At 38.8% G+C, this 24,979-nt stretch overlaps 1 protein-coding gene across 3 annotated transcripts in view; it reads left to right on the forward strand.

Annotated features, from left to right (window-relative positions):
• Window positions 1-24,979, forward strand: part of MINDY4 (MINDY lysine 48 deubiquitinase 4) — a 69,546-nt gene that overhangs the window by 18,822 nt on the left and 25,745 nt on the right. For 2 of the 3 annotated variants that reach the window (XM_032707229.1, XM_032707221.1), the window contains exons 6-13: window positions 123-181; window positions 506-615; window positions 1,628-1,744; window positions 5,077-5,165; window positions 9,365-9,466; window positions 10,431-10,494; window positions 11,587-11,652; window positions 11,915-11,982. In XM_032707229.1, the coding sequence (XP_032563120.1) occupies window positions 123-181; window positions 506-615; window positions 1,628-1,744; window positions 5,077-5,165; window positions 9,365-9,466; window positions 10,431-10,494; window positions 11,587-11,652; window positions 11,915-11,982 (675 nt within the window). The remainder of the gene's footprint in view (window positions 1-122; window positions 182-505; window positions 616-1,627; window positions 1,745-5,076; window positions 5,166-9,364; window positions 9,467-10,430; window positions 10,495-11,586; window positions 11,653-11,914; window positions 11,983-24,979) is intronic. The other variant, XM_032707238.1, reaches the window with a different exon arrangement.

The raw sequence follows: 24,979 nt of genomic DNA on the forward strand, positions 1-24,979 counted from the left end.
ACCCCACTAAAAATTATATGCTTGTCTGGGAATGCCCCATATTTCTTATTGATTATTCAAACAACTTTTCTTATTAAAAGTGAACATTTAGTCATTCATTTGTTCGTTTAATTTTCGTGTAGGAAGTCTCCAACGTCCACTGGGTATAAAGAAGACCAAATGAAAGAAGTCCTAGAATTAGGTAAGCTGAGTTTCAGTTTCGCTTTTGCCATTATATTCTTCAGAGCAGCTGTGACCAAGTTGCTTCTTTTGTAACTACTTTTAATTGCATTTTCTATTAACTTCTTGGGTAAGGGTGGGAAAAGAAGTCATTAATATTAATCAGACAAAGGCTGGCTCATGTATTTCTACTTGTCCTTTCTGGCTAGAACTGTATTTTCCTTTTTATAAAGATGGATGCCAATGTGTTAATTTTCATATTGGTGACCTCTTGGTACTGAGTGTGCTGGAAGAAGCAATTTTTGTCATCCAGCACATTATATGATTTTTCTTTTCTTTCTTTCAGTCAATGTTGAGGATGAAGAAACAACTGGAGAAATTAATAAGAACCCAGACCTTTCAACACTGTACATGCTTCAAATAGTATCCAAGGCAATTGATATTTCCCTTGCAAAAGTAAGCCTAATAATTATGATGGTAAATGCAAATAGGTGTATGAGAATGTTATTTCAGTTAAGTTGCCCAAAGCTGCAGTGGGTTGCTCTGTGTTGTATGTTTATGTGGGATTGAACACGTGTTGTATTCCTGAGTATATTCCTTATGTGGTGTTCAGGGGACAGAGTAATTTAGGGATGCCTATCCAAAAGTTCAGAAAAATACCAGGAGAGCGTGGCAGGATGCATCAGCCCACCTGAAGCACAGATAATAGCTTTAATTAATGAAGCTTATATTGTTTTCTTAATGCCTCTAGTCAGTTATTGTGCTTGTTCTCCAGTCCTTTCAGCTGACAGTGGTTCAGAATGAGCTTATTATTCCCCTATCACTCTTTCTCCCTTGCTCATCTTCCCAATTTTGAACAGAGATGGAACCATAAATGCTTCTAATGTTTTCCATCCCATTCAGACAGAGGGAGAAAAAGAGAAAAACAAATAATGATGGTGTCTTCCAATTTTATTCTAAATCAGTGAGTTTGGAGTAACTGTACCAACACTGAGTTGACTGTTCTTATTTACTCACCTTTACTTTTTACGTTTAATTAACATTTATCTCATACCAGCAACTTTGACAAGCAAAATGGGCTTCCTTTCCCCACACCGTGTCCCACAGGGTCCTTTTCTCTCTAATCTAACCATTAGTAGGTGTTGCTCTCCCAGCTGTTAAATTTCAGGGAATATTCTGTAATGCTTTCATGGGAAGCCGTGCCCCAGACATTATACATAAATATTTTCCAATGCTGAGCAGCTCACAGCATTATGAGTGGAAGGAATATAGCAGGAAAAGGAAAATATTGCTCCTTTTCATTGGAGTGTTGCTATTTACAGTATGGATAAAACAGAAGAGGGTGGTTATAGGGAATTAGTCATTACCCTTCCACACTCCTCCTTTCTTTTCTACAAACTACTGCAAGAAAAAGTACCCATGTTTTGGATTTGTTTTTAAAATGAAAACTTTTTCCTTTCTTTTATAGGAATTAAAAAACCTTTTGTTTGGCTCTAGTCTTTGTTGCTTCAGTGAAGAATGGAAAATCCAGAGTTTTACATTTAGCAATATACCACAGTTAAAATATGGCATTGTGCAGAAAAAGGTACAGTAAGTGACTTCCTTACACGGAACTCTGCTTTTTACACTGAGTTTACAAAGGCTGTGTGTTTCAGCAGTGAAAACATAAGTCTTCTAAAGGCTCTTCTCTTTAATTTGTCTTGTTACCACTGGATTATGTCACCTTGGCAAGTCTTGGTAGGAGACTTGAGATGGATGGGGTGTTTCTGAGGGAAACGTGGAGTAGCTGCAGAAAGTGTGTATGTGTGTGTGTGTGATGGGGAGTTATTCACAGAGAGGAAGACAAGCCACTGCAGCTGAAAGCTAGTGGTGCTAAAAGAATAAAAGAGCTTAAATCAAGGGTGCAGTTCAAGAGAAAAATGATACGTGGGGGCAATGTTTAACAAATTTGAGACGGAGCTTGATCTGCCTCAAAATGAGATGTAGTGAGAATTTCTTGCAGTGCCTGGGAAGGCACAAGGAGATTTTTGCCTCCTAAAGGTATGGGGGTCAAATGTTGAGGCTCATTCCTAAAATAAAAGGGAACAAATGCCCTTGCAGTGTCACTGGGACACTGGGACTGCTGGTGAGCTCACCTCCTTTGCAGCCATGTCTCTGTAATTCTGGCCTGCAGCCACAAGATGCCAGCTCCTCCCTGAAAGGAGGTTTTCATCAGTTCCCTGCCGTCATCAACCAAGTGCACAGATCTGAAATCCCCAGCAGCTCCCTGTGGTGGAAGCATGTACCCAATCCATAGAAATTTTTGGTGCTAATAAAGATCTCTGTGGTCAGGGCATTTAGTGGGGGGGACTCTTTATCTGGTGTCTGTCTTGTCAGCCCTGCCTGGGCTTCTCTTACAGGCTGAGGCTTCAATGCTTCAGACCCCCTTTTCTGCTCTGTGTTTGGTCAGCCTGGTTTCTCAGCTGGCTGATGCACAGCACACATCCCCCCATAGCTGCCTCCAGAATCAAACAGATCCATTGTAAAAATGGATCCTCCTCAGCCACAGCTTAAAGCTTTTGTGTCATCCCTGTGACTCTCTGCATGTGCTTCTGGGATGTCCACACACATGGTCTTTCAGGAGCAAGGAGCTGAGGAATTCAATAAAGGCTTTGGGAAGGAGTAGACTCCTCTTTACAAAACACTCATCAAGCTTCTGTGCTGATGCAGAAAATCTTTATCTGGACTGAGAGAAGCAGACCATTGTACAGAAATGAGAGGAAGAGAGGCTTTGAGGCGAGGACAATGGCTAATAAACATGTCATTAAGATGTTTAATTAACTTACCTTGTCTAATTAAATATTTCATTAGCCTGATGATCTCAGAAGAAAGCTGCTTATCTTAGAAAACCTAGCGGAAAAAAAAAAAAGATATTAAATGTTAATTTAAACTCCAAAAGGAACTGTGGCAGGAATGTTCACTGGCCCACAGTAAATGTTACTTTGGTGTTTCCAGACCCTGCTGCTGGAGAAAGGATGTCTCATCATTTCCAGCAACTCACTGACCATTAAATTCCCTACCATAAATTCCATGACAGGAAAGGTGTTTTGCTTAGATGTGACTGTTTCAGCTCATTAATATATTCCTCCTCACTTCCAAAATTACTTTCAGCTGAACAATTGTTTGGTTCTCTCTCATGTTAAGTTTTTGTGGTGCTATGAGAAGATATTTAGAATAGATCCTATAATTTCTTTTTTGCCAGGGAGGCTTTTCCTGATGGACTAAAATAAACCTTGCTTTTTTCCTTAATGTATTTCAGATAATTCACTCAGTACTTATGTAAGTAATTATAGAAGGGTAGTGTGAAAAACTGGAAGGTATCAATATCTAAGCTATTTTCTAATTCCAGGACCTTTATTTTCTGGGATCCATACTGGATGTACCTGCAGGTCCCATTCCCTTGGGCTTCATGCTGCAACTGGGACAAACTGAGAATTAAACTGATCACTTAAATCTCTTGACTGTGTAAAAACAGCAATACTGGCTGCCCTTTTCATTCTTCTCCAGGGTTTTGAGAGGAGTTTGGTGGGTGGCATTGTGCTATCTGTGGTGTTAATCTTGTGTCCTGCATAGCCTGCTCCATTCATGTGGATGTTCCAGAGAAAGGATGGCTTTTCTCTGTCCCCTCAGCAAACTACTGGAGTAAATAATATGATATGAGGCACCTGGGAGAGAATTAATTGACGAGGGAGGGAGAGTTGTGCTGGATGAAGTTTTCTAGGCCAGAAGAGGGCACACCATTTGCTTCTCAGGGCAACTTGTGCAGCTGTCTCTGACATGGTGTTAATCCATAGGAACAGGTCTTGGTCATGAGGGAATACATAAGGAGAAGGAAATACGTTGCTGCCCCATCCCACAGTCTTTCAATCATAGAATCACAGAATATCCTGAGTTGAAAGGGACCCACAAGGATCATCAAAGTCCAACTCTTAGCCCTGCACAGGCCCATCCCCAAGAGTCACACCCTGTGCCTGAGAGGATCATCCAAACCCTCCTGGAGCTCTGTCAGCCTTGGTGCTGTGCCCACTGCCCTGGGGAGCCTGTTCAGTGCCCAACCAGCCTCTGGGGGAGGAAACTTTTCCTAATATCCAACCTAACTCTACCCTGACACAACTCTGTGCCATTCCCTGGGTGCTGTCCCTGGTCCCCCCAGAGCAGAGCTCAGTCCCTGCCCCTCCTCTGCCCTTCCCAAGGAAATTGTAACTGCAGTGAGGTTTCCCCTCAGTCTCCTCTTCTCCAGCTGAACACATCAAGTGCCCTCAGTGTCCTCACACGGCTTCAAATCAAGGCCCTTCCCCATCCTCGCAGCCCAAACCAGCTATAAATGTTTCCATAAGGTTTCAAGTTAATGTGGCATTTCTCAGTATTATGATTTTTTTCGCAACATTAATAATTTGAAAGGCTCAAACTTCCTTGATTTTCTTTCTCTTCCCCAGTGAGAGAGCTGCCTGGTGCAGGGGGCTGTGCTGAAAACTGGAATTTTGTTTAGTGATGCAGGTGGGAACTCGAGGGGAGACCTAGTACTGAGAGGAGCTATAAGAGCAAGGCTTCTTTTCACTCTTTGGAAACCATTCAGATTTACTTTCTCTCTGGAACTTAGACTGTGGCTCAGAAGGGACCGTGAGACTTTTAATTTGGAACAGATTTTTAAAAAAACCTTTTCCTTTGGTGTTACAGATGTTTAGGTATTTTCAGGAAAAACAGGTAGGAAACATGAAACCAGTTAATAAGATTGCTTTTCATTGGAGTGAGAGAGAGAACTGTGAAGCCTTGGATGGAAAGAGAGGGATGAAGGGATGGCTTCAGCCTGAATAGAAGCAGAAGTTTTCCCCAGCTCCAAATTGTTTTCCTCATGGAATGTCCCATTATTCCCCTCAGGGTGGCCCGTGTGGAGTCCTGGCTGCAGTTCAAGCCTGTGTCCTGCAGCAGCTGCTCTTTGCAGACAGTAACAGGAATAAAGACACCCGGTAAGTCAGAGACTGACAGCACCAATATTTTCCATACAGTAGTGTAAAAAAAAAAAAAAAGAAAAAAAAAAGAAATTATTTCTCTGCTGCAGCCACTCAGGAGCCTTTTGGGTTTGAACTTACTGAACTTCTCTTTGTCTCTGAGAGAGAAAGAAAGCAGCATCTGATTTAGTTGTGTTTACTTCCCTTTCAACTGTAGGAGTTTAGAGGTTGGTGTCTTATTTGTATAATTTCTTGCTTGTGATAAACCCAAGAACCTCTACGGAAACCCAACAGGTTGAGTTGAGGCCAATGAAAGTTATTTGACCTCGAGGTGCTATTTGATTTCAAATAAAAAGTGATCTAGGTTTGAAAGACCATGAAACTCATCCAGTTTTTGACACTAAGAATCTCAGTGAGGGTGAAAACTAAAGTTATAGCTGTATTTTTTATTGCTACTGTGTTTGATCTTTCACATTTAAACTCCTTAATAGGATTTGAATTTAAATTCCATGTGTGTATTTTCTACTTACTTTAAAGGAATATTGTTCAGTGTTGCTGGTGTCAAGAAAATTGCTTGGACTGCTATAATATCAATGTACTTGTCACTTTGCTAAAGGAGAAGGGCTTATTCAGTGAATTGCTGGAAAATACTGCCTCAAAAAATTACTTTATTACCAGATTTCATGTATTTTCCTTCTGTTTTCAGTAAGAAATTAAGTCCATTACAAAAGAAAAATTCCACAAAGCTTCCCTGTGCTTTATATGAACTGAATGTTAAATAGGGGAAACAATTTTACTGGTTTATTCTGCCACCACCTTGTGTCATTTGTGACCTCAATTAGCCTGGCCTCAATTTAGTCGGAAGAGAAGCTTTCATAGTGAGACCTTTCTTGAACTTCATTCCCTTACAATATAAAAATGGTCGTCTTGTATTTAGTTTTGACCTTAAATATCCATTTTTCTGCTTATAGTGCTTGGGAAAGTGACAGGGTCTCAGTTGATTTTCCTTAGTTTTGTCTGACACTTAATGTAAATTCATTGTTTGGGCTGTTTTTCATTGATAATGGAGAGAAGCAGGTGCCTGTAGAACATCATTATTTGTCTTCAGCACCAAGGATGGGAGCTGGCATTTGATGAAAGGATTCCCAGGCTCAGGTGGTTCAGGTTCAGGAGCACTAGTGGGTGCACAGTCCTGATACAAGACACCTGTAAACCATTAAAAATGTGGAAAACCAGGCTTGGAGTATAAATACAAACCTGCAGGTTTTACTGTTACTATATTATTTCTGTTGCTTGTTGTTATGGGCACTGACTGCCTGTGGACCCCGAGGCAAGGGCCAAATAAACAAGATGCTGTGAATTCATCTCTTGAAAATTGCCTGTTCCTTGAAGTCACTTAAAGCACACTTCTTAAAAGTGCAAAAATCATCTCTCAAAACTTTAGTGTTCTAATTCAGACTATAATGAGACTTTTGAAGGCAGAGTGAGGCTCTTCCTTATATAAAAGTAAAACCTCAGAAACTTCCTTTCAAGAACCTCAGTACATATTTAGATTTTATGACCAGGAACCTCCACAGAAGAATTATTTCTGGTTGTGAAAACCAAGAATTCGTTTCAACTTGGAGGACAGCCTTTGATCATCTGCTCCTTTGGTCCTTTTGTGTCTCAGGTCATCCCTAGCAAAAATAGAGATGTTAATTTTCCTCTTTCAGTATGGTTCAGTGATCATAAATGTCATAAAATTATGTGGCACCCAAATAAATGGATTTGGGCCAGGTTTTTTAAACTATGTGTCCCAGCTCATGCCAGCTCGAACCTATCGTGTTTACTTGGCAGTATTTACCTCCTCTTTTTCCCCTCCTATAATCCACATAGTTTTAAAAGATTATTTTTTTTTAATTCCTGAGATAAACAAACTTTTCTTATGATGTGTTGGCCATGGGCAGAAACTCTTAGTCTGGCAGAAAGAAAGGGAAGTCTCAGAGTCTGAAATGAGAGGATTAATATTGCAGTCTAATTATAACCTGGATTTTAAAATTACCACCCACTTCACATTAAGTGTTTGACTTCAGGCTTCTTCAACATTCAGGTCATAATTATTATGTCTTCCTCTGCTCTCTCTCTCAGACACATAAATTAGTTGCTGTGATTCCTATAGATCTCTGAGTGTCTGTATTTGAACACTGGGAGAGATAAGAGAAAGTTGTGATTATATTTTTTTTTTCACTTGAAAACTCTCACCAATTATTTCTCATATCTCACATCCTTCAGAGAGGGAAACATTCTCTAAATGAACATTAAATTCAAGGCAGACATTGAACTTGAAAGTCTGTTTAAATTTTTTGATGTTTGATGTTTCTTGTTTAGTCTTTTGAATTATTAGATCTTTTACTCAAACACTGGGAACAAGTTTTGACATCATCTCCCATGCTGGTAACATTCTAGGACTGATAATATCTGAATTTCAAAGACTGCCATTCTTGAAGCCACTAGAGAAAACTCCAGATAGGTTCTTCCCAGAGTCATGGATCTCTTGACCTCTTCATCAGGCTCATGGATGTTGGGTTTTATTCTTGAACCTACCAGTTTTCCATTATGTGGCTTTTAGGCCTCCTGGTGCTTTATTTCTCCATTCATGTCTTGGAAGTTGGAATAACAGGAGGCTGTAGAAGACTGCACAAAACACAGTTTGTAGGATGTGTGTTAAAAATGTTCCTACCTACCTGGGATCAACAGACTGCTGTAAACATTCCATAGTTTTACACATCACTCTGTGAGTTCCAAGCAAAACATCTAAGTGAAAATATTTCAGGAGCAGTGATGCTCCACTGAGCAATTCTGGGGCACTTACTGTGATGTTTTAGGTCACCACTTTGGGGCACACCTTATAAAAAAAAACCATGCAAGCCTAGTGTTTATTGCAGACAGTACTTTACATAAAGTTTAGTAGTGGGTAATAACACAATGCAGATTTATTGACAAGAGTTAAGTAATAAAAAACTTCAAAAGAAATTAAGTATGAAGGCCTTTGGAAACTAAAAATCATATTTAAAACATAAACATTCTGTTTTAAAACATAAAATCATCCTGTTAGAGAATATTGTAGTTTTATTACAGATTTAAAGTTGAAGTCATTTCTCTAGTTCATTTTTTGCCAATACAGTATTTTTCCCTGAAGTACATTTACCTGTTTTCTTGTCCAACCAATTATAAATATGTACTCTGAAAGAGCATCTATTTCTTTCACAAGATTAGTTGTCAGGGTGTGATTATAGATAGTTCCTGTTGTTGATCAGACCTTATTTAGTCTTCTCTTGATTTTTGTCCATTGCTTTTAATGATAATAATAGTTCTGATTTAATAATTTCTTATAAATCAGACTCCATATTCAGCATCAATCTCCTAGAAGCAGTGATTGTGCATTTCATCTCTTAAATTCACCTGTATGACAAGGGTGTTGTCATAGAACATACAGACATAGGCCAGCAAGCTTGAGTACCCACAGCAGCAGTCTAACCATCATTATGAGCAATGTGAGCTCATCCAGGCCCCCCAAAATACAGCAGACAGCTCTTAACACTTGATCTTGGTGAATTTACTTCCCTCAAATATCTGGTTTGCTTCTGATTTCAGAAGAGACCCACCCACTGTGCCCAGTTTGTTTTATAGCAATCTAAAGAGGAAGTTGGGCTCTATTTACTGGATCTGATTGTCTTCAGTAAGATCCAAGGTACCTTCTTAAATGCCTAAAATGAGGTTTAAGCTGGTTCCCCTCAGAGAATGGTTCAGAAAGCCCATATTCCAGTGGTGACTTCAATTGCACCTCCCTCTTGAGAGCTCTTTAGGTGCTGAGAAGTCTTAACACAGGGTGCACAGTGAGTGCTCTCGTGGAATCTCAGATGATTAATCCTCAGAGAAAGGACAGATTCAACTGCACCTTTATACCTGGAGTGTCTCCTCAGTAACAATACCAGCTTCCTCTTCAACTCACAGGGTTTTTGGCCATCCAAGTTGTCTTTTTTTGGACAAGTAGAAGAAACTGAGGTGATGAAGAAACTAAATGATGATTTCCTGAGGCAACTCGCCTCATTATTAGGCATTACAACACCTAAATAGCCTCTGACAGTGCTTTTACTCTGTTGGCTGCAAACCTGCCATGAATCTGTTTGCCCTCACGTTCTGGAACTTGTCTCTCTCTTTTATTCCCTGGCCTGCAGTTGTCTCCAGCCCTCAGAAGTTTACAGGACCAAGTGCCTGACCATGGCCATCGCAGACATCCTGTGGCGAGCGGGGGGCCACGAGAAAGCCATCGTGGCCCTGTGAGTAGGAGAAGCATTTTTAATTGGTGGGCAGTGCTCCTGTACCCCTGTCCGTTCCAGATGTACGTAATTCTCAGCAGGAAGGCTTTGTCAGCTGTATTTATGCCATCTAAAATGGCTTAAGGAGAAATCCAAAGTGTAAATTTCTGGTGTCCCAGTAGCTTGGGCAGAACAGACAAAATTCTTTGAAATTGCTGTGAAAGATCCTGTGGATTTAAGTGAATGTAAGATTCATTCAAAATCTAAGAGTTGTATTTCCAGATGCAGCATTTTTCTCCTATATTGCAGGATATTCTGTTATGGCTGGAATTAAGTTTCCTTTTCTGTATTTGCCTACTAACTACTTAGTTTATGCTGTGCAATTAGGCTGCTTGTACACAAAACATCCAGCTTTTAGATCCCCAACTTTGACTGTATTGGATCCTGCATGATATTTTTATAAGTGAGCCAGGTTTTGTGAGACGGGGTTAATTTCTTTTATTAGATAAACACAGATAGCTGAAAAATAACAGAGAGGCTTTGGGACACAGAAATCCTTCTTAAACCTGAAATAGAAGCAGCAAATTCAAAGACATTTCAAATTATATTTTGCATATTTTACATCTTAAAACTGCTTCCTCTGTGATGACATTTTATATATCTTCTACTTGTTTAAATGTCATTAGTCTAATATTATTTTTCAGTAAAAACTGTCATTAACATCTTAAAGTTGCATTTATCCTCTTTCTGTGTGGAGAAACTTGTAATTCATATTAAATAGATTGAGAGAGCACAGCACAGGTAAAGCATTTGCTTCATTGATAGAAATTTAATATGTAATATGAACTTACTTTAAGAAGTCTGTTTTAAAAAAGTGATTAAATAATACTGCATGGGTCATCATTCAGTTCATATAACATGCTGATTTCTCTTTAATGCCATTTTTTTCCTTTTAACATGAGCTTTGTCTGAATATCCTCCTCAGGCCATCAGGAAGACAACAGTTCACTCCCATAGGAAAATACAAGGCAGATGGAATCTTAGAAACTGTAAGGCTCTGTGTAACTCACATTCTCCATATATCCCCTTTCTAGCTTTTTTTTTTTAGTCCAATGAATCTGATTTCCATTGCTCTCTTAGTGTGTTAAAACCTTTTATCTCAAATGCATCTGTCCAATGAATCTGATTTCCACTGCTCTCTTAGCCTGTTAAAACCTTTTCTCTCAAATTAGTTAGTTACGATCCAAAAACCAAGTGGAAATAGCAAAATCCTGTAGTCTGGCTCTGAGTTGTGCCAGTGTCTGTGGACAGCTGGACCCTCTGGAGTCCTTTTTTGTTCCATCTACTTTTCAAGCTTATAAACTGCCCCTACTTTTGATGATATGCAGTAAAAATGAACGTGGGTCCTCCCAAGTTGACCACCACGGCCACGAGCGTCAGAAGAGACTCTTTGCTTCTTGTCTCACACGGAATTCTTTGCCATTTTTTTTTCCCCCTCCAGAAGCTCCAAATGGCAAAATAACTTTTCCAGTTATGCCTTGTTTCCACGTGAAGCCCTCAGATGGCTTTGCAGGCAGTGGTGCTGTTGGCCAGGCTTTGGTGATGTAAGGAAATATTTTACTGGCCTCCTGAATGGAGGAATGGATTTGTCAAAATCTGAAGGTGGAAAAATAGGCAAAGAGTATTGAAGTGAGGGGCCTGGATCTGTGAGCTCTTCTGAATTTCATGTTAATTAAGAATATTCATGGGAGTATTCTCTGTGGTAAGTGCTCTGCTATAAACCTGCCATAGGGGCCTCATGGTATAGGTACAAACTCCTGAGCTACTATGCTTTCTAAAGCTGCAGCATTCCTATGTTTGTTCTGGGAATTGTCTTTCATTACATAAACAGTGCTTTAATTTGAATCCAAGAGTCTGTTCTGTAAAAAGAAGCAGTATTTAAAAATTTGGAATATAGGAAGTGTTGAGATGCATTATTATACTGAGTAACAACAGTAAGAGAGAGATTTTATTGGGTATTTATTCCATTTTCTTAGTTCAAATCTTTCTGGTTTTGGCTACTTTATTTCAGCTTTGAGTTTATAAAAATGAGTTGCTATTGTTTCAGTTACTTTTTTTTTTCTTCTTACATTTCTTCCCAGCTGATACTACACAGTGCCACGAGATATGAAGACTTGATTGTGTTTCTTCAGCAGAACATTCACCAGGTACTGTGTATAGAGAAGATCTTAAACCTATTATGGTTCAGCTGCCAGACTTTTGTACCTATCAGTCTCATATGGTGCTTTCTGAACAGTGTTTCAAACACTTTGACAGATTGTTGCATTTTAAGAAGCACAGCAACAAATTCAGTTTTAGCACAAATGAGAACAGTTCTTTCTGCTTTCAGTTCCTTTTGCTTTTCTTCAGCATTGGAGTGAAAAAATACACACAACAAACAAAATAAAACCAGCCTTTTTTTTTTTTCAGTTCGAAATTGGTCCCTGTGGGTGCATCCTCCTGACTGTGTCTGTCATCTTATCAAGATCAATCAATCTGTGAGTGTCTTTGCATCCTTGTTTCATAAACTGCAAAGCAAACAAACTGTGCAAAGTGAGGGAAAATCCATGATATACTTAAGTCTCTGGTGTTTTTAATCTCTCTTGGTGTTTACTCTGATAAATACGGGGAAGTTATGGAGATTTACTCACTTAATCTTGTTTTTTCTTGTAAATATTTTCTTTATATATATATATATATATATATATATATGCTGTTTAAGTTGTGATCAGTTCAGCATATCTGATATAAACTACTCTATCTCAACATTAGGTGTCATGTCTATTGTGCTCCCTACCTTGACTGTTGACATTTCTTTCCCATACTTTAGGTATCTGTCTTAGGTAGGGATGAATAACTTCCTTGTGATGCCCCAGTCTCTGCATCAATGATAATGATAAGGAAAAGCTGGTGTACAATGAATTAGGGAGCTAATTTTTAGATGGCTATAAAATATGACAGATCTGGTCTCAGTTTATTGGTATAATAAATATGCTGAGCTTTAATGGAAAGTCATTATAACGTCTTTTAAAAACTCGTTCAGGTTTGCTCAAGCACAGTTGCATTTAATTGTGCTTTTATACAGATGAAAGGTGTTTTTGTGATACTGTGAATTTCAGTGGGTCAGAATAGAAAAGCTTTCTTCATCTTGTCAAAATCCACTTTTGTGAGAATCTCCAAGAGTTATCTGCAAAAGGGAAAACTGCTCCCTGACAGCTTGTAATAAGAAGTGACATGGAAAGAGCAGCTGCACTTGAGAGCAGCGTGAGTTTGATTTATGTAAGCTTTTATTTCTTAAATCTCTGCATTGTCTGGAAAAGGAAATAGCAACTTAGTCCAAATTTGAGATATACAATCAGCTGCTCACCTACTGAGGTCCCAGCAAGCATTTTTTTTTGTTTGTTTTATTGTAATTTCTCCCTTTCTTTTGCTTACAGTAACACTACAGCCATTGGCTTGACTCCACTTTTGTACTCTAACACAAATGATGTGAAAGTTTTATAGCATATGCCACTTATTCTCATTTTTCTGAGTTAGTCCGGGTTAGTAAAGATATTTGTGCAAGTAATGATTTATTTGGCATTTGGTAAGGTCACCAAAAGCCACAAGTTCATAATTGCTACTGTTTGCATTGCTTCACTTGCCATAAAATGATAAATATTCTTCAATAATATAAGCAAGGAGCCTTTTTCCCCCATCATCTGTCAATTCTTAACAGATGGATTATGACAAGGCCAATCAATCATCTGTGTTTGTGTTTGGGGGAGCTGTATCTAAAGTGAACATGAAAATTGCTTATGGTGCCTATTTGCATTTTGAAGTATCTAAATATTTTTACAGTTCTGCTCCAGAATTGTTTATAAAGGGAGCTCTATTTTTAAGACATTTCATGATTTTCTCACACAACTTCATTTTAAAGTACTGTTACTCTTCTGGCTTTTACTGTGTAAGATATTGCACCTATCTTTTGTTTTTAAGAAACAGGGATTTTTCTGTCAAAAAGTGCAGTTTTTTGACCTTTGCATAATTTTTTTTAGAAGTGCAAACTAAATTTGGTTTATGTAATTTTCAGTAATCTATTTTAATGCCTATGTCATAGTGCTTCTCTTAGGATATTATAAATATCAAGACAAATAACTCACTCCTGATACCATTGAAAAATATGTACCATTTAGTGAGTGTTACAAGCATGGTAAGCAATTATTTACATAACTGGCATAGTTCTGGATGAATAGTTGAAGACAAGTAACAGTTGTTTTAGATAATGGAATTTTCAGCCAGTAATAGATCTCCCTGGGATTGTTTTGTCCCAGTTTTTTCTTTTTTTTTCTGACCAAAAATCAGCAGGTTTTTACAAAAGAAAACTTAATGGAAATTTCAGTTGTCCTGATTTTTGTGTGCATGTTTTATCGAAAAAGACAGTTTTAGGTGAGAGGCTGAGAGATTTTAGTTTCTCAAACCATGTTGAAATGCTTCTGTTTGGGTGGGTTCTTCACCGTGTGCCCACAATGCTCCGGAGTCCCTTGGTGAATATCTCTTCAATAAATAATTGGCATTTCTTGTCAGCAAGTGGAAGACTGAAGGTGGAATGGTTTTGACTGTAGTGAATAATGAGACCACAGAGCTTATAGAATTCCTCAGAGCAGTCCCATCTGTGGGCAGAAGCTTCCCATGTCTGTCCAGGAGGGAGGTGGCTGTGGCCAGGCCACATAACTCAGGGATGGCAGCTGCAGGAGGTGATGTGGTTCAGAATGATTGAGGCTTGTTAGCACCTTCTTAAACCTGTTCTAGCAGTCCAGAAGGATCTCAGAGTGCCAACAATCTCATCTAAGTGTAGCCTTCTAAAAACTGTACCAAGTCTCAGTGCTCCCAGCTCCCTCTGGAATCAGTGGAAAGAGAGAAGCTTCTCTAAAAGAGTTGTCCTGTCCAAAACTAAGTGTCAAGAACCGAGAGGGGAATTGCTGTGGGCAGTGCTTGTCTTTGTTTTTGGATGGAGAACTATTAGCTAAGACTGTTATTTTTTAGAGTTTTGCTGTTTTGAGGGCAATTATCTGTCTTACTGCTCTGAGAAGTTGTGGACTCCCCATCTCTGGAAGTGCTCAAGGCCATGTTGGACAGGGCTTGGAGCACCCTGGTCTAGTGGAAGGTATCCCTGCCCATGGCAAGGGGATTGAACTGGATGATCCTCAAGGTCCCTTCCAACCCAAACCATTTGATGATTCTATCATTTATTTACTTTCTATGGAAAAATTTGCATCCGGGCTTCCCTAATGCTCAAAAAAAAAGACAAAAAGATCATGAGTATTTTGACTTATTTTTAATGTCTAACTTAGAATGAGACAAATCCTCTCCTGAAGTGGTTACTTATCTCCCCTATAAAATAAGAAAATCTAAATAACCTACTCATAAAGATCTTTTACAGTATAAATATCCAGTGGTGAAATGAAATCTGTTTTATAGTGACAGGACAATAAAATGGGAGATTATATTAAGTCTTAATAATGCAGAGCATTGTGCATGATGCAAACAGTCTCAAATATACTTACCTAGTGATGGACTTTAAATAGGCTGTTCTAGAAAAGGAGAGAAATTCTGGCACCACTGCTAGTAATTTAATTATCTGGACACATCAGTTCAGATAGTTTCTATGATGGACAAAAAATAAATGATGTGTTGGGAGTTATGGTGATAAGAAATGAGAACAGAATAAAAACATGCTAATGTCTTTGTAATGATCTTCTCATGGTTTATCTTGCTTGGAGTTGTAAGACCAGTAAAGACCAGGCCAGTAAAGACACATCAGAACTAGAACAGACTGGAAGACAAAAACAAAGTTTCCCTTTACTGTGGACAGATAAAAAATCTTTCCTCTTCGTCATTGAAGAGGAATAACTTGGAAGTAATAAAAATGTAGACATCCACGATAAGGTTGAATAAGGAGTGATTATACCTTATTTCTCAGAGTCCAAAAACTTGGGAGCTGGCAGGGAAATGCTCAGGCTTTGATGTTAAAACAAGTCACAACACTCTTTTTTTCCACAGCACGAGTAACTTTCAGTACTGGGAGATAAGGAGGCCAAAAATATCAGGAGGTTCAAATGAATTTAGTCAAATTACTGGAACCCACATGCTTCAGTACCTTTAAACGCACTGGTGGAGATGTTATCTCAATGTACCCCATTTTTGTGCCCTGCCTTGATGTTTGCTGCTGCTGCTGCTGCTTTTTGGGCCAGCTCCATAATTCTTGCATTGTTATGGATGTTTCTTGTGGATGGAAATTCCAGATTTCAGCCAGGTCTGTTGGGCAGTTGTTCTAAATCACTGACAATCTGAGTATTTTTTATTTAATGGGAACGCATGCCAGGAAATGCAGGAGTTTGCAGTGCTTTGTAGATTTTGGTAATGAGTTTTTCATGCTCCCAGCACTAATGATCATCACTGCTCCAACTGATAACAAATGGCCAAAGAGGAGTGAGAATTCCTGAGGAAGTTGCTGAGAACGCGTTGTTGCTCCTGGGACAGGAAGGAATTCTGGTCACTAACAATTGTAACCTCCTTTTTTTTTTCTTTTTCTTTTTCTTTACAACCACTGAAAAATTAAAAAATAGTCATATTATACCCGCTCAGGGGACTAATCTCTCTGAACGTGCAAAGGGTGTGCTGGAAACGTGTTGATAAGAGCTACAGGATGTTTTTTTCCATGTATGTGGGAGAGACTGAGCTTAAAGGGTGGGCTGCAGGCCCCCATTCCATCTTGTGTGTAGGGAAGTTGTGGATCCTCAGGAGTAGATTACATAGACCCAGTAATGACAGCTTGAGTGAAGCCCACAGCCTGAAGTTACAACATGTAGTAAAAGCATAGCACAAGCTTTCCCTGCTGGGTGCTGTCCTTGGCACCTCCCTCACTGTGCAAAACCATCACTAGGCTGGGATGTGGCTCATTTGGATCCATTCATTGGATCATCAGTTTTCCTGAACTTCAGCTCCTTTACCAACCAGTCCCACCCTCAGTTTTCACTGCCATATTCTTCCCAATCAGTGCAGTGACTTTATTGCATTGCTAGAACCTGCTGTAGCAAAGAACACATGGGATGAGAAAACCCCTTAGGTCAAATTCCTGTGTGGAAAAGCAGTGTATTGGTTTTCAGGCTACCTGGAGACAATATATTTGAGCCTGATCTGAAACACAGACTCATTGTGTTGCTCACAAATCAAAATGCCAGTGTTTGCATCCCTTTTGTTGACTTTTATCACTTGCTGAGAGCAGATCACGGTGTCCTTCTGCAGTCAGCACTGGTCATGGGGTGTCTTTCCCATTTTTTCTCCGGAGTGTTTGTGTGAGAATAAATAAAACAATGCCTTTATCTGTGGGAAAACATAAAAAAACAGGAGACTGATTTTACAAGTCAAGAGGAGGCTGTGTACTTCATTAGGGTTGGCTGCTTGTAAACCTTGGAAAACACACGTCGACACCTTTTTCCTTGTTGTGATCCCACAGCTCTGCTGACTGCCCTTCTTTGCTGCTCCAGAAATGTGTACAGCCCTGCTTCAAAAATTATTTATGCTGTTTCCAGTTTGGTGTTTGGGAATTTTGATTGGTTGGAGTTGGTTGTATTTGGGTTGGGTTTTTTTTGTCTGTGTGTTTTTTTTGTGTGTGTTTTTTTTATTTTCATTTATTTATTTGAAAAGCCAATGTGTTTTTATTAAATTGGATAAATCACAATATAACTCCTTACCAGTCTAAGATTTCTCACACCAAATAGGTGTGTCCTTAGTTATTCCCAATTCATCTCTTTCTCTGAAATCTATTAATTAACAATTTTTAATAGAGGGAGTCATATGGTTAAAACTATGGTTTTTTGGGCCCCTGAGCACTTATTCTTCATTCTTCTGGTACTGTTTTACTGAAGTGGGGAAGTTAAAGTTCCTTCATCAGTAATGCTAATCCATTCTTGAAATAAACACACACCAGCACCAAATCATGTTAATAGCTGGTCATTATTTTGCCCTGTAAGATACTCAAATATATCTGTTTGTCAGCTTAGTTTTACTTCTGTAATTATTTATCTGATTGCAAGGAATATTCCAGCCCTTGGAGCATCTCCATGGCCTCCTCTGGACCTCCTCCAGCAGGTCCATGTCCTTCTTATGTTGAAGGCCTCAGAGAAGAAACTGTGCATTGACTACTGAACTTTGGCATCTCTAGCCCTGATGTCACCTGCCTTTCAGGTTTTATTTGCTGGCCCATTTTTAACTGGATTATTCCACATTGCTGCAAGCACAAAATAAGTACTCTTAATTAACTGTGCACTTCATTACCATAAATAATCTTAAATGATCTCAACGATGTTAAACTTATGAAAGTGCACTTAGAACATATTGAAAGCCAAGCTGTGGGAAACTCCCTTTACTCAGTAAGACAAGTTTTTTTGGAGATGTGTAACAGATAATCATCACTCTTTTAATCTGAAATAAGCCATTTTTGGGGGTATCCATTTCTATACCCTTTCTGTATCATTTTCTGTATAATTTACTGTGAAATAACCCCAATTCTGAGGTGTTACTTCACCTTTAATGTCTTTCAGTCACGTGGGACATTGAAAAGGAAAGTGATGCTCTGCTGGCTCATGAACTGTGGGTGGAACAAAGGTTCCTCCCCCCTCAATCCACTTTCCTTAAGTGACACCTTTTCCTGTCCCAGAGCCAATATCTAATTGGAGTCCAGTCTCTAATTTTGGAGTTCCCCTGAAATGCACCCACTCTCCTCATGCTGTTTGGCTGGTGAAGAAAGGCTTTTCTGTGAAATGTCCATCTGGCTTGGCCAATGGCAAAAGGAATTGCAGCTTCACATGGAGGATCCAATCACACGGGGCATTCCCGGTTCTTGGTGGAAGTGTATTTTATGTGTGAGCCAGTTTTCTGGGAAAACTTTTTTCAGAAGTAGTTTCCCCCCCCTAACTGAGAGAGCCTGGGAGACCAACAGTGAGGGGAAATAACGTGTGTGGGCAGTTTTTCACTCTGTGTTTACAGCTGTGGAATAGGAATAGATGTCATCATGTATTTTACAGCTCAGTCTTTTGGTGATGGAAAAAAAGAGTGGGGAAGCTGCTGTTTTCAAGGGGAAACAGCTGTCAGTGATGTTACAGTGCTAAAAAACAAGAGGCTTGACCTCACTGAAAAATCCATCTTTGAGAATCTCAGACCTCTCTCCAAGACCAGTTTGTGATTTTACAACATGAAGGAAACATGAGGTTAAATTTACCAGAAGCAGGGGGAGGAGAGAAAATAGGAGGGATTGTGTGGGATCCAGTCCTTGGGGGGTAAGACTTGAGCCCTTGTTTGTTGAAGTAAGTGAACTTCTGTGCCTCCTGCCCTATGGGTGGCATGTCATTCAGGATTTTCAGGATCTTCCTTGTCTTGGAGCTTCTGTTGTGGGAATTAGACAAAGGCCTTGTAGCCGAAGTGCTCGTTGGGCAAGAGTTGCTTGCAACATTAATAAGTTCATAAATGCAGAACAGCTGCTAAGAGGTAATAAAGAAGGGATTTTGCTTGAAATAATTTAATGTTTTTCCTTCAAAGAAAGGCAAGAATACAGGCATAATACAGCCTTAGCAATATTTGTAGGAGGATGTGAGACCAAGATTTGAAGCTCTGAGGTTTGTATTCTTTCAAAAGTGGATATGCAGTGGAATGTATGCAATGGATGTGTGAAATGTCACCTTCTAACACTTGAGAAAGAGGGGACCCAGGAACAAAACCATAAAGCTAAAGGTGATGAGAGAATGGGGTTTTGGAGACGAGATACAGGAAAGGAGAGGAGGGTCTCACAAAGCAGAAATAGCAGATATCTGCCAAATAAGGTCTGAAGATAAGGAAGCTATTTAGCATGGTAGATAAAGAGTGTGACCCAGGTGGAAAAGTGACCACTAAGACAAAGGAGAGGAAGAGCTGAATTAGGGTTGAGGAAATTTGCAAGACTGGAGAACAAGGAGCAGAATTTAGTGGTAAAGGAAATGAGAAAAATGAAACTAAACTCGGAAAAAAAGGAAGAATCGAGAGGACAAAGAGGTTGTTATACTGATTCTGTTTGATATCTTGTAAGTAAGGGGCTGGTATGGTGGAAAATGCAAAAAAAAAAGGGGGGAGAGGTGGAATCTGGAATTGGCACAAATAATTGGGACATGTGACTCCTGTCTCCCTATTAAGGAAATTCAGGAAGCCTTTCAGCAACATGAGTCCACAGAGCAGAGAAGTGGACTATATATTGGGTGTGGATATGGAACAGAAAGGTTGCTTGTGGCAGCATGGGAAAAAACTCCAGATTGCTCCCCTGACACATCCAGTTCCTTGTAGAACAGAGCAGGGTAACTCCTAAAGCTGAGGAACATGCCTGAAGAGAAGGAAGATTATTGACTCCTTCTCTGGAGAATTTTCTGATTTCTAAGGAAAGAGGGCAAAGGAATGAAAAAAAGTGTGGTGAGCAGCAACTCTGTCTGTCACTAGTGGTGTTGGAAAACACAGAAGTGATGTGGTTCAGATGAGGTCAGACCAGACCTCGAGTCACAGAAATGAAACAAGTGATTCTCTTATCATATTAATACAAAGCTATCAGGAAAAGATGGGAAGCTTCTGTTTAGAGTGGCTGTGGCTGATATGAGGAGTAATGCTGAGAATGCTCTAAATCTAAACTAATATTCTGCCTTTCAGTAAGGATAACAGCAGTCAGGATGGAATTTTTGCATTGTGACTGAATTAATTTTATGGGAGGTAGAGTTGAACCTGAAAACGTGATGGCTGCACAACATAAAGTTAAAAAATAAAACGGGTGTCTTTATACCTGTATCTCATTCCTAAACTTTTGCAAGACTTGCAGAGCTCTCCCTTGCTTTTTCAGACTCTGTGGGTGGACTTTATTCTAAAAGCTTACCTGCTTTGTCATACCTTACCATACACTTGCCTCATTGAAACCTACAGTTACCTTACATCTAAATATACAGTAAATTGGCTTGCAGTTATAGCACCAAATTGAGAATTGTTAGTTAAACTGAAAAAAAAAATTAGAATAAAATTAGTTGATAGAGACCTAATAAGAGTTTTTTTGTATTTGACATTATGCCAAGTGAGAAGTCATTTGGTAATGTGAAAATAAGAGATCTTTGTAGAATTATAGAGGAGATAAAGGAAAGGAACTCACAAAAGAACTATCAGCATGAGGAACATTACTGATGGAATTTGTCACTGATCAGTCTGGGATTAGACAGTTTTTATTCCCTACAATAAACATTGGAAAAAGGGAGTGGTGTGCTAATGAAATGTACTGATGACTGAAAAGCTGAAAGGCCCTGTCAATACAGAGAACAAATCGTGCTGCAAAAAAAAGAGTTGGCTCAGTTTCACGATGAGGGCAATAAAAAAGAATTTATTTTCACTGCAGAAACTACAAGGTCTTGTAAACACAGACTGCTCACTACTGTCTGCGGGGGTTTAGAATTTGTAAGTGGCAGGATGGGGAGTTGAATAGCAGGGCATACAGTGACTTTGAGCCAGCATCATAAAATAGCCTCAGATCTACTCTTAGGGAGTCTCAGCATAAATAGTTTCAGGAGGTGAAGAAATATTAATAGGTTGTGCAATGCACTGATGTGCCCTCAGTGAAATACCAGGTCAGGTTCACCCATTAAAACTGGGAGAAGTGTAGGAAAAGCGTAGACCAGGGGAATGAGAAATCTGTCTTACCAAAGAATTTTATGAAAGAAGAAATTTTTTATATTTTTCTAGCCTAAAAACCCAAATTCTGACGTGGGACATAACTATTTTCTAAAAAATGGGAAGGTAGCAATTTTAAGTAAACAAGAAGGATCAGTTGTTTAATTTAAAGATCAATTTTAGTACAGAATACAAATGTATCAGTAAACAGCCTGCGAGTCAATAAACTTGGAAAAAAAGTCTGAGTAGGTTTCAGGTTCCTAAGCTACCACTGAGGAAAGTATGGAAAGCCAAGAAAGCAACTCAGAAATGTGGTTTTCCTATGAGAGAGAGTAACTGGGATGGCTGGACTTTACCTGCCAGGTGCAGGGATCATCATCTTCCTTCCTTCCTTCCCCCTCTACAACTCTACTTTATCCCAGGATGGACTGTGCCTGTAGTCCACACCACGGGTCATATAAACAGAGGATTGTTCTGGGAAGAATGTAATGAAAAGTAGTGAGTAAATGTTCCTTAATCACCTCCTCACCATCCAGGGGTTTGTGAACATCTGTTGCAGTCCATCAGTTGGGTCCTTTTGCAGTGAAATGATCCTTGTCTCTGTAGTCTCTTCCCGTGGAAAAGCTGCTCCATGTCTTAACCATGGTTTCTTCTAACTATCACAACTTCCTCTGATTCTGCTATATCTTTTTCTATGTCTACTATATCCAAGGCTCAAATTCTGCTCAGCTAAAACCTGTAACAAACTGGCTATGTAAAATCAAGTCTTCATGCTTTACTTTTAATTAACTTGTCTGATCGAGGAGTCTTTTTTCAAAGACTCGCTACAAGGTGTTATTATTTCTGTGTCAACCTTATTTCCCATTTCTCAGCTTTTAATCTAAATAAAAATACACTCAACCTTTCTGCAGTGCCAGAATATTTGTGAGTGTGACTTATCCATCCAGGCCCTTGGTATTTAGGAGTTTCATGGCCGTGCCCAGGTCATGGCAGGCTCTCTTTACTGGCTGTTCATGGGCTGGAGAAAAGGCATTTTCCAGTAGTTTCTTCCTCTGCTCTGCAAATTACCTAAGCAAGGTCACCTAACTTGCCCTCAGGATGTACCAGTTTCTCTCCATGTCCAAAAATGTAAAGATACCCAGAGTGATTACCTGTTTATGTGTCCATCTTTAGATATAAAAATTAGTGATACGATGCCCGTCCCTAAGTGCTTGATTAGCTTTGTCATCTTTCCAATCTTGTTTTTTCCCTTTCCTTTCCTGCAGCAGATCAAAGCATTTTCATTTTGATTTTAGGGGAATAAAGTATATTTATTAAAACACTCCAAAGGTGGGAAAGAGTAAGTGTGATTCTACTAAAAAATAGAGCAGTAACAAGTAGATTTTGGCCAAATTTCAGCCAGTGTAGTCTCACACTAAAAACCCTCCAACTGTTTGGTGAACCCAGGGTCAGTGTGGTCACACAGATACAGGTTTAGTATCTTTGCTTGATCTGTTGTGCTCAGGAAGACATTGCATTCAGTAAGAAAGATAATTTATTTTAAAAAATAAAATGCTGGGTCAAATGTGCCAATAGATTAATCACTCTTCCCATCAGATCTACCCCTGTGAAATGTAAACATAAATGTCAGCACCCTGGAATAGCAGAGCTGATGAGATAATGTGCATGAATACCACAGTACATGTACATTTTAAAAGCTTTGTGAAATTAGCAGGTGTGTGATAAAGTGATAAATAAAGCTTGAAGCCACTTTCTTACTTTCATTGCTCTGAATCCCAAACAACATCTTTTTTTTTTTTTTAAGAGGGGCTCTTCCCTCCTTCTTTGAGCATTCATTTGAAACCTTTGCCATGTGCCAGTATAAAAAAAATCAATAAATACTCTGGAACATTTACACAATAAGACAGTCACCCATCTTGTCATTTTCCACATCCCCATTGTAATTATTTGAAATCCTTATGCCTGAAGACAAGCTTTCTCTCTCTGCCAACCCCAAATCTATTTTAAGAGCAGACTTGTAATTGTGTGTTTGTTAATGGAACTGTCTGTTGCCATGAACAAAGTGAGGTCACCAATTTTCTGTGGCAGCTTTGCCACAGAGTTAGGGACCATAAAACAACTAGCACTTATTTGACTGCACTATTTTTTCCTTTATATTATTTTGTTTTGTTCTGCTGTACAACCCAAACAATATCTGTGGTAAATAGCTAATATAAACTAACTCATGTTCTGGTAGTCTGGAATTATTCCAGTGTTAATGTTTGTATGTGACTTTTATATTTAATATTGACTTATTTGACTTAAATTTAAGATTAATACTCAGTATTTATATTTAATACTCAGTATTAATACCACTTTGTCTCAGCATGGTGTTCTCCATTTAAGACTCTACATGAACTTTCCTGGAAGTAAATTGAGATAAAGGTGTATGAAGCATTTTAATAATGTCTTAACTTAGTTTTTGCTAAGAAAAAGTTCATCTGATTACAGATCATGTTATATTTGAGCATCCAGTGATCAAAATATATATATTTTGGATTTTTATTTATGCACTTTTAAAACTTTATTGAGCCCATGCAGATCACTGTAATTTATTTTATCAGTGCACCATAAGTGCTGAGGTTTGTAATGACATTACAGTTTCTTCTATCTAATGGTATTTTTGTCTGTCTGTCTTAAACTCTTAGAATATTTTCTATTTGTATATCCCAGAATGGATTGAAAACACGAGTCAGTTTTCCAATAACTCTCTTGAAGTCAATTCAGAGGTTTGGCTCAGAACATCTGTCCACCTTCAATGTTTACATCCTTAATAAACACATTATTTATAACTTGAAACCAACAGTTCCAACAAGGCTGAAGATGAACACACAATCACCAACAGGAGAATGAAGAGCAAATAGATTCGTAATATAAAATGATATTTTTTGGAAAGGAATTCCTGCCCTAAAACCAACAACATGAAAAAAAAAGTATCATTCACAGCAGGTGTATTTTGTTGGTTTCAGTCATTATGAGATTTCTTCAGTTGCTATAAAGTAAGTTTTTTGTCTGAAGCCACCTTACATATCTTTTGGTTTTGCCACGTAATGACTTTTGTTTTGTGTGATTCTAATGTGAGAAAAAAAAATGTTTGCTTGCACGAGGAATGAAAGGACAGTTAAACCTTGGGATAAAGGCTCAAAATCACCCTTTTTTGTGAGGAAAAAAAGAAGTTTTAAATAAAAATATTTTAAAAAAGAACAGTATAAAATGAAACTGTGCTCTCTGGTTTCACAGAGACTTAAACCACAGCACAGACATTACAACTACAAATAAATATCAACCCGAGAGATCTCACTGAGCAATCTGAAATTTAGCAACTTTTTGTTCGTGTCAGCTCAGGGAATTATTTCTGCTGAAGGCTGTGCTTAAGCATATTTTAAAGATGTGTAATTTCAAGTATTTGGCCAGGAGATTTTCAAAATCAGTCTCTTGCCTCTGATTTAGGAGGGTTTTCTTCCACAGGCTTTACAGTATGACCAGGTAATTACCACCATTCTGCACCAGTAGTCAACAGACCTTTACCTCACTCTCCAGTCAGAACTATGTGCTGTCACAACACTGGAAAATGCTGATAATATAGAAAGAGAAAGAAATATTTACCATTAACACTGTTAATGTTAATTGCCATTATGTTAATTTGTAGTGTCTCTTTCCTGACCTGTGATTCTGTCACAGCAGCACACGGGGTGTTGGGTTCTGAATTAAGAAGGGATTCACAGAGTCAAGACTTCACTTAGTCTGGTG

Source organism: Chiroxiphia lanceolata, chromosome 1 (genome assembly GCF_009829145.1).
Source record: "Chiroxiphia lanceolata isolate bChiLan1 chromosome 1, bChiLan1.pri, whole genome shotgun sequence".
In the NCBI taxonomy this organism is placed as follows: domain Eukaryota; kingdom Metazoa; phylum Chordata; class Aves; order Passeriformes; family Pipridae; genus Chiroxiphia; species Chiroxiphia lanceolata.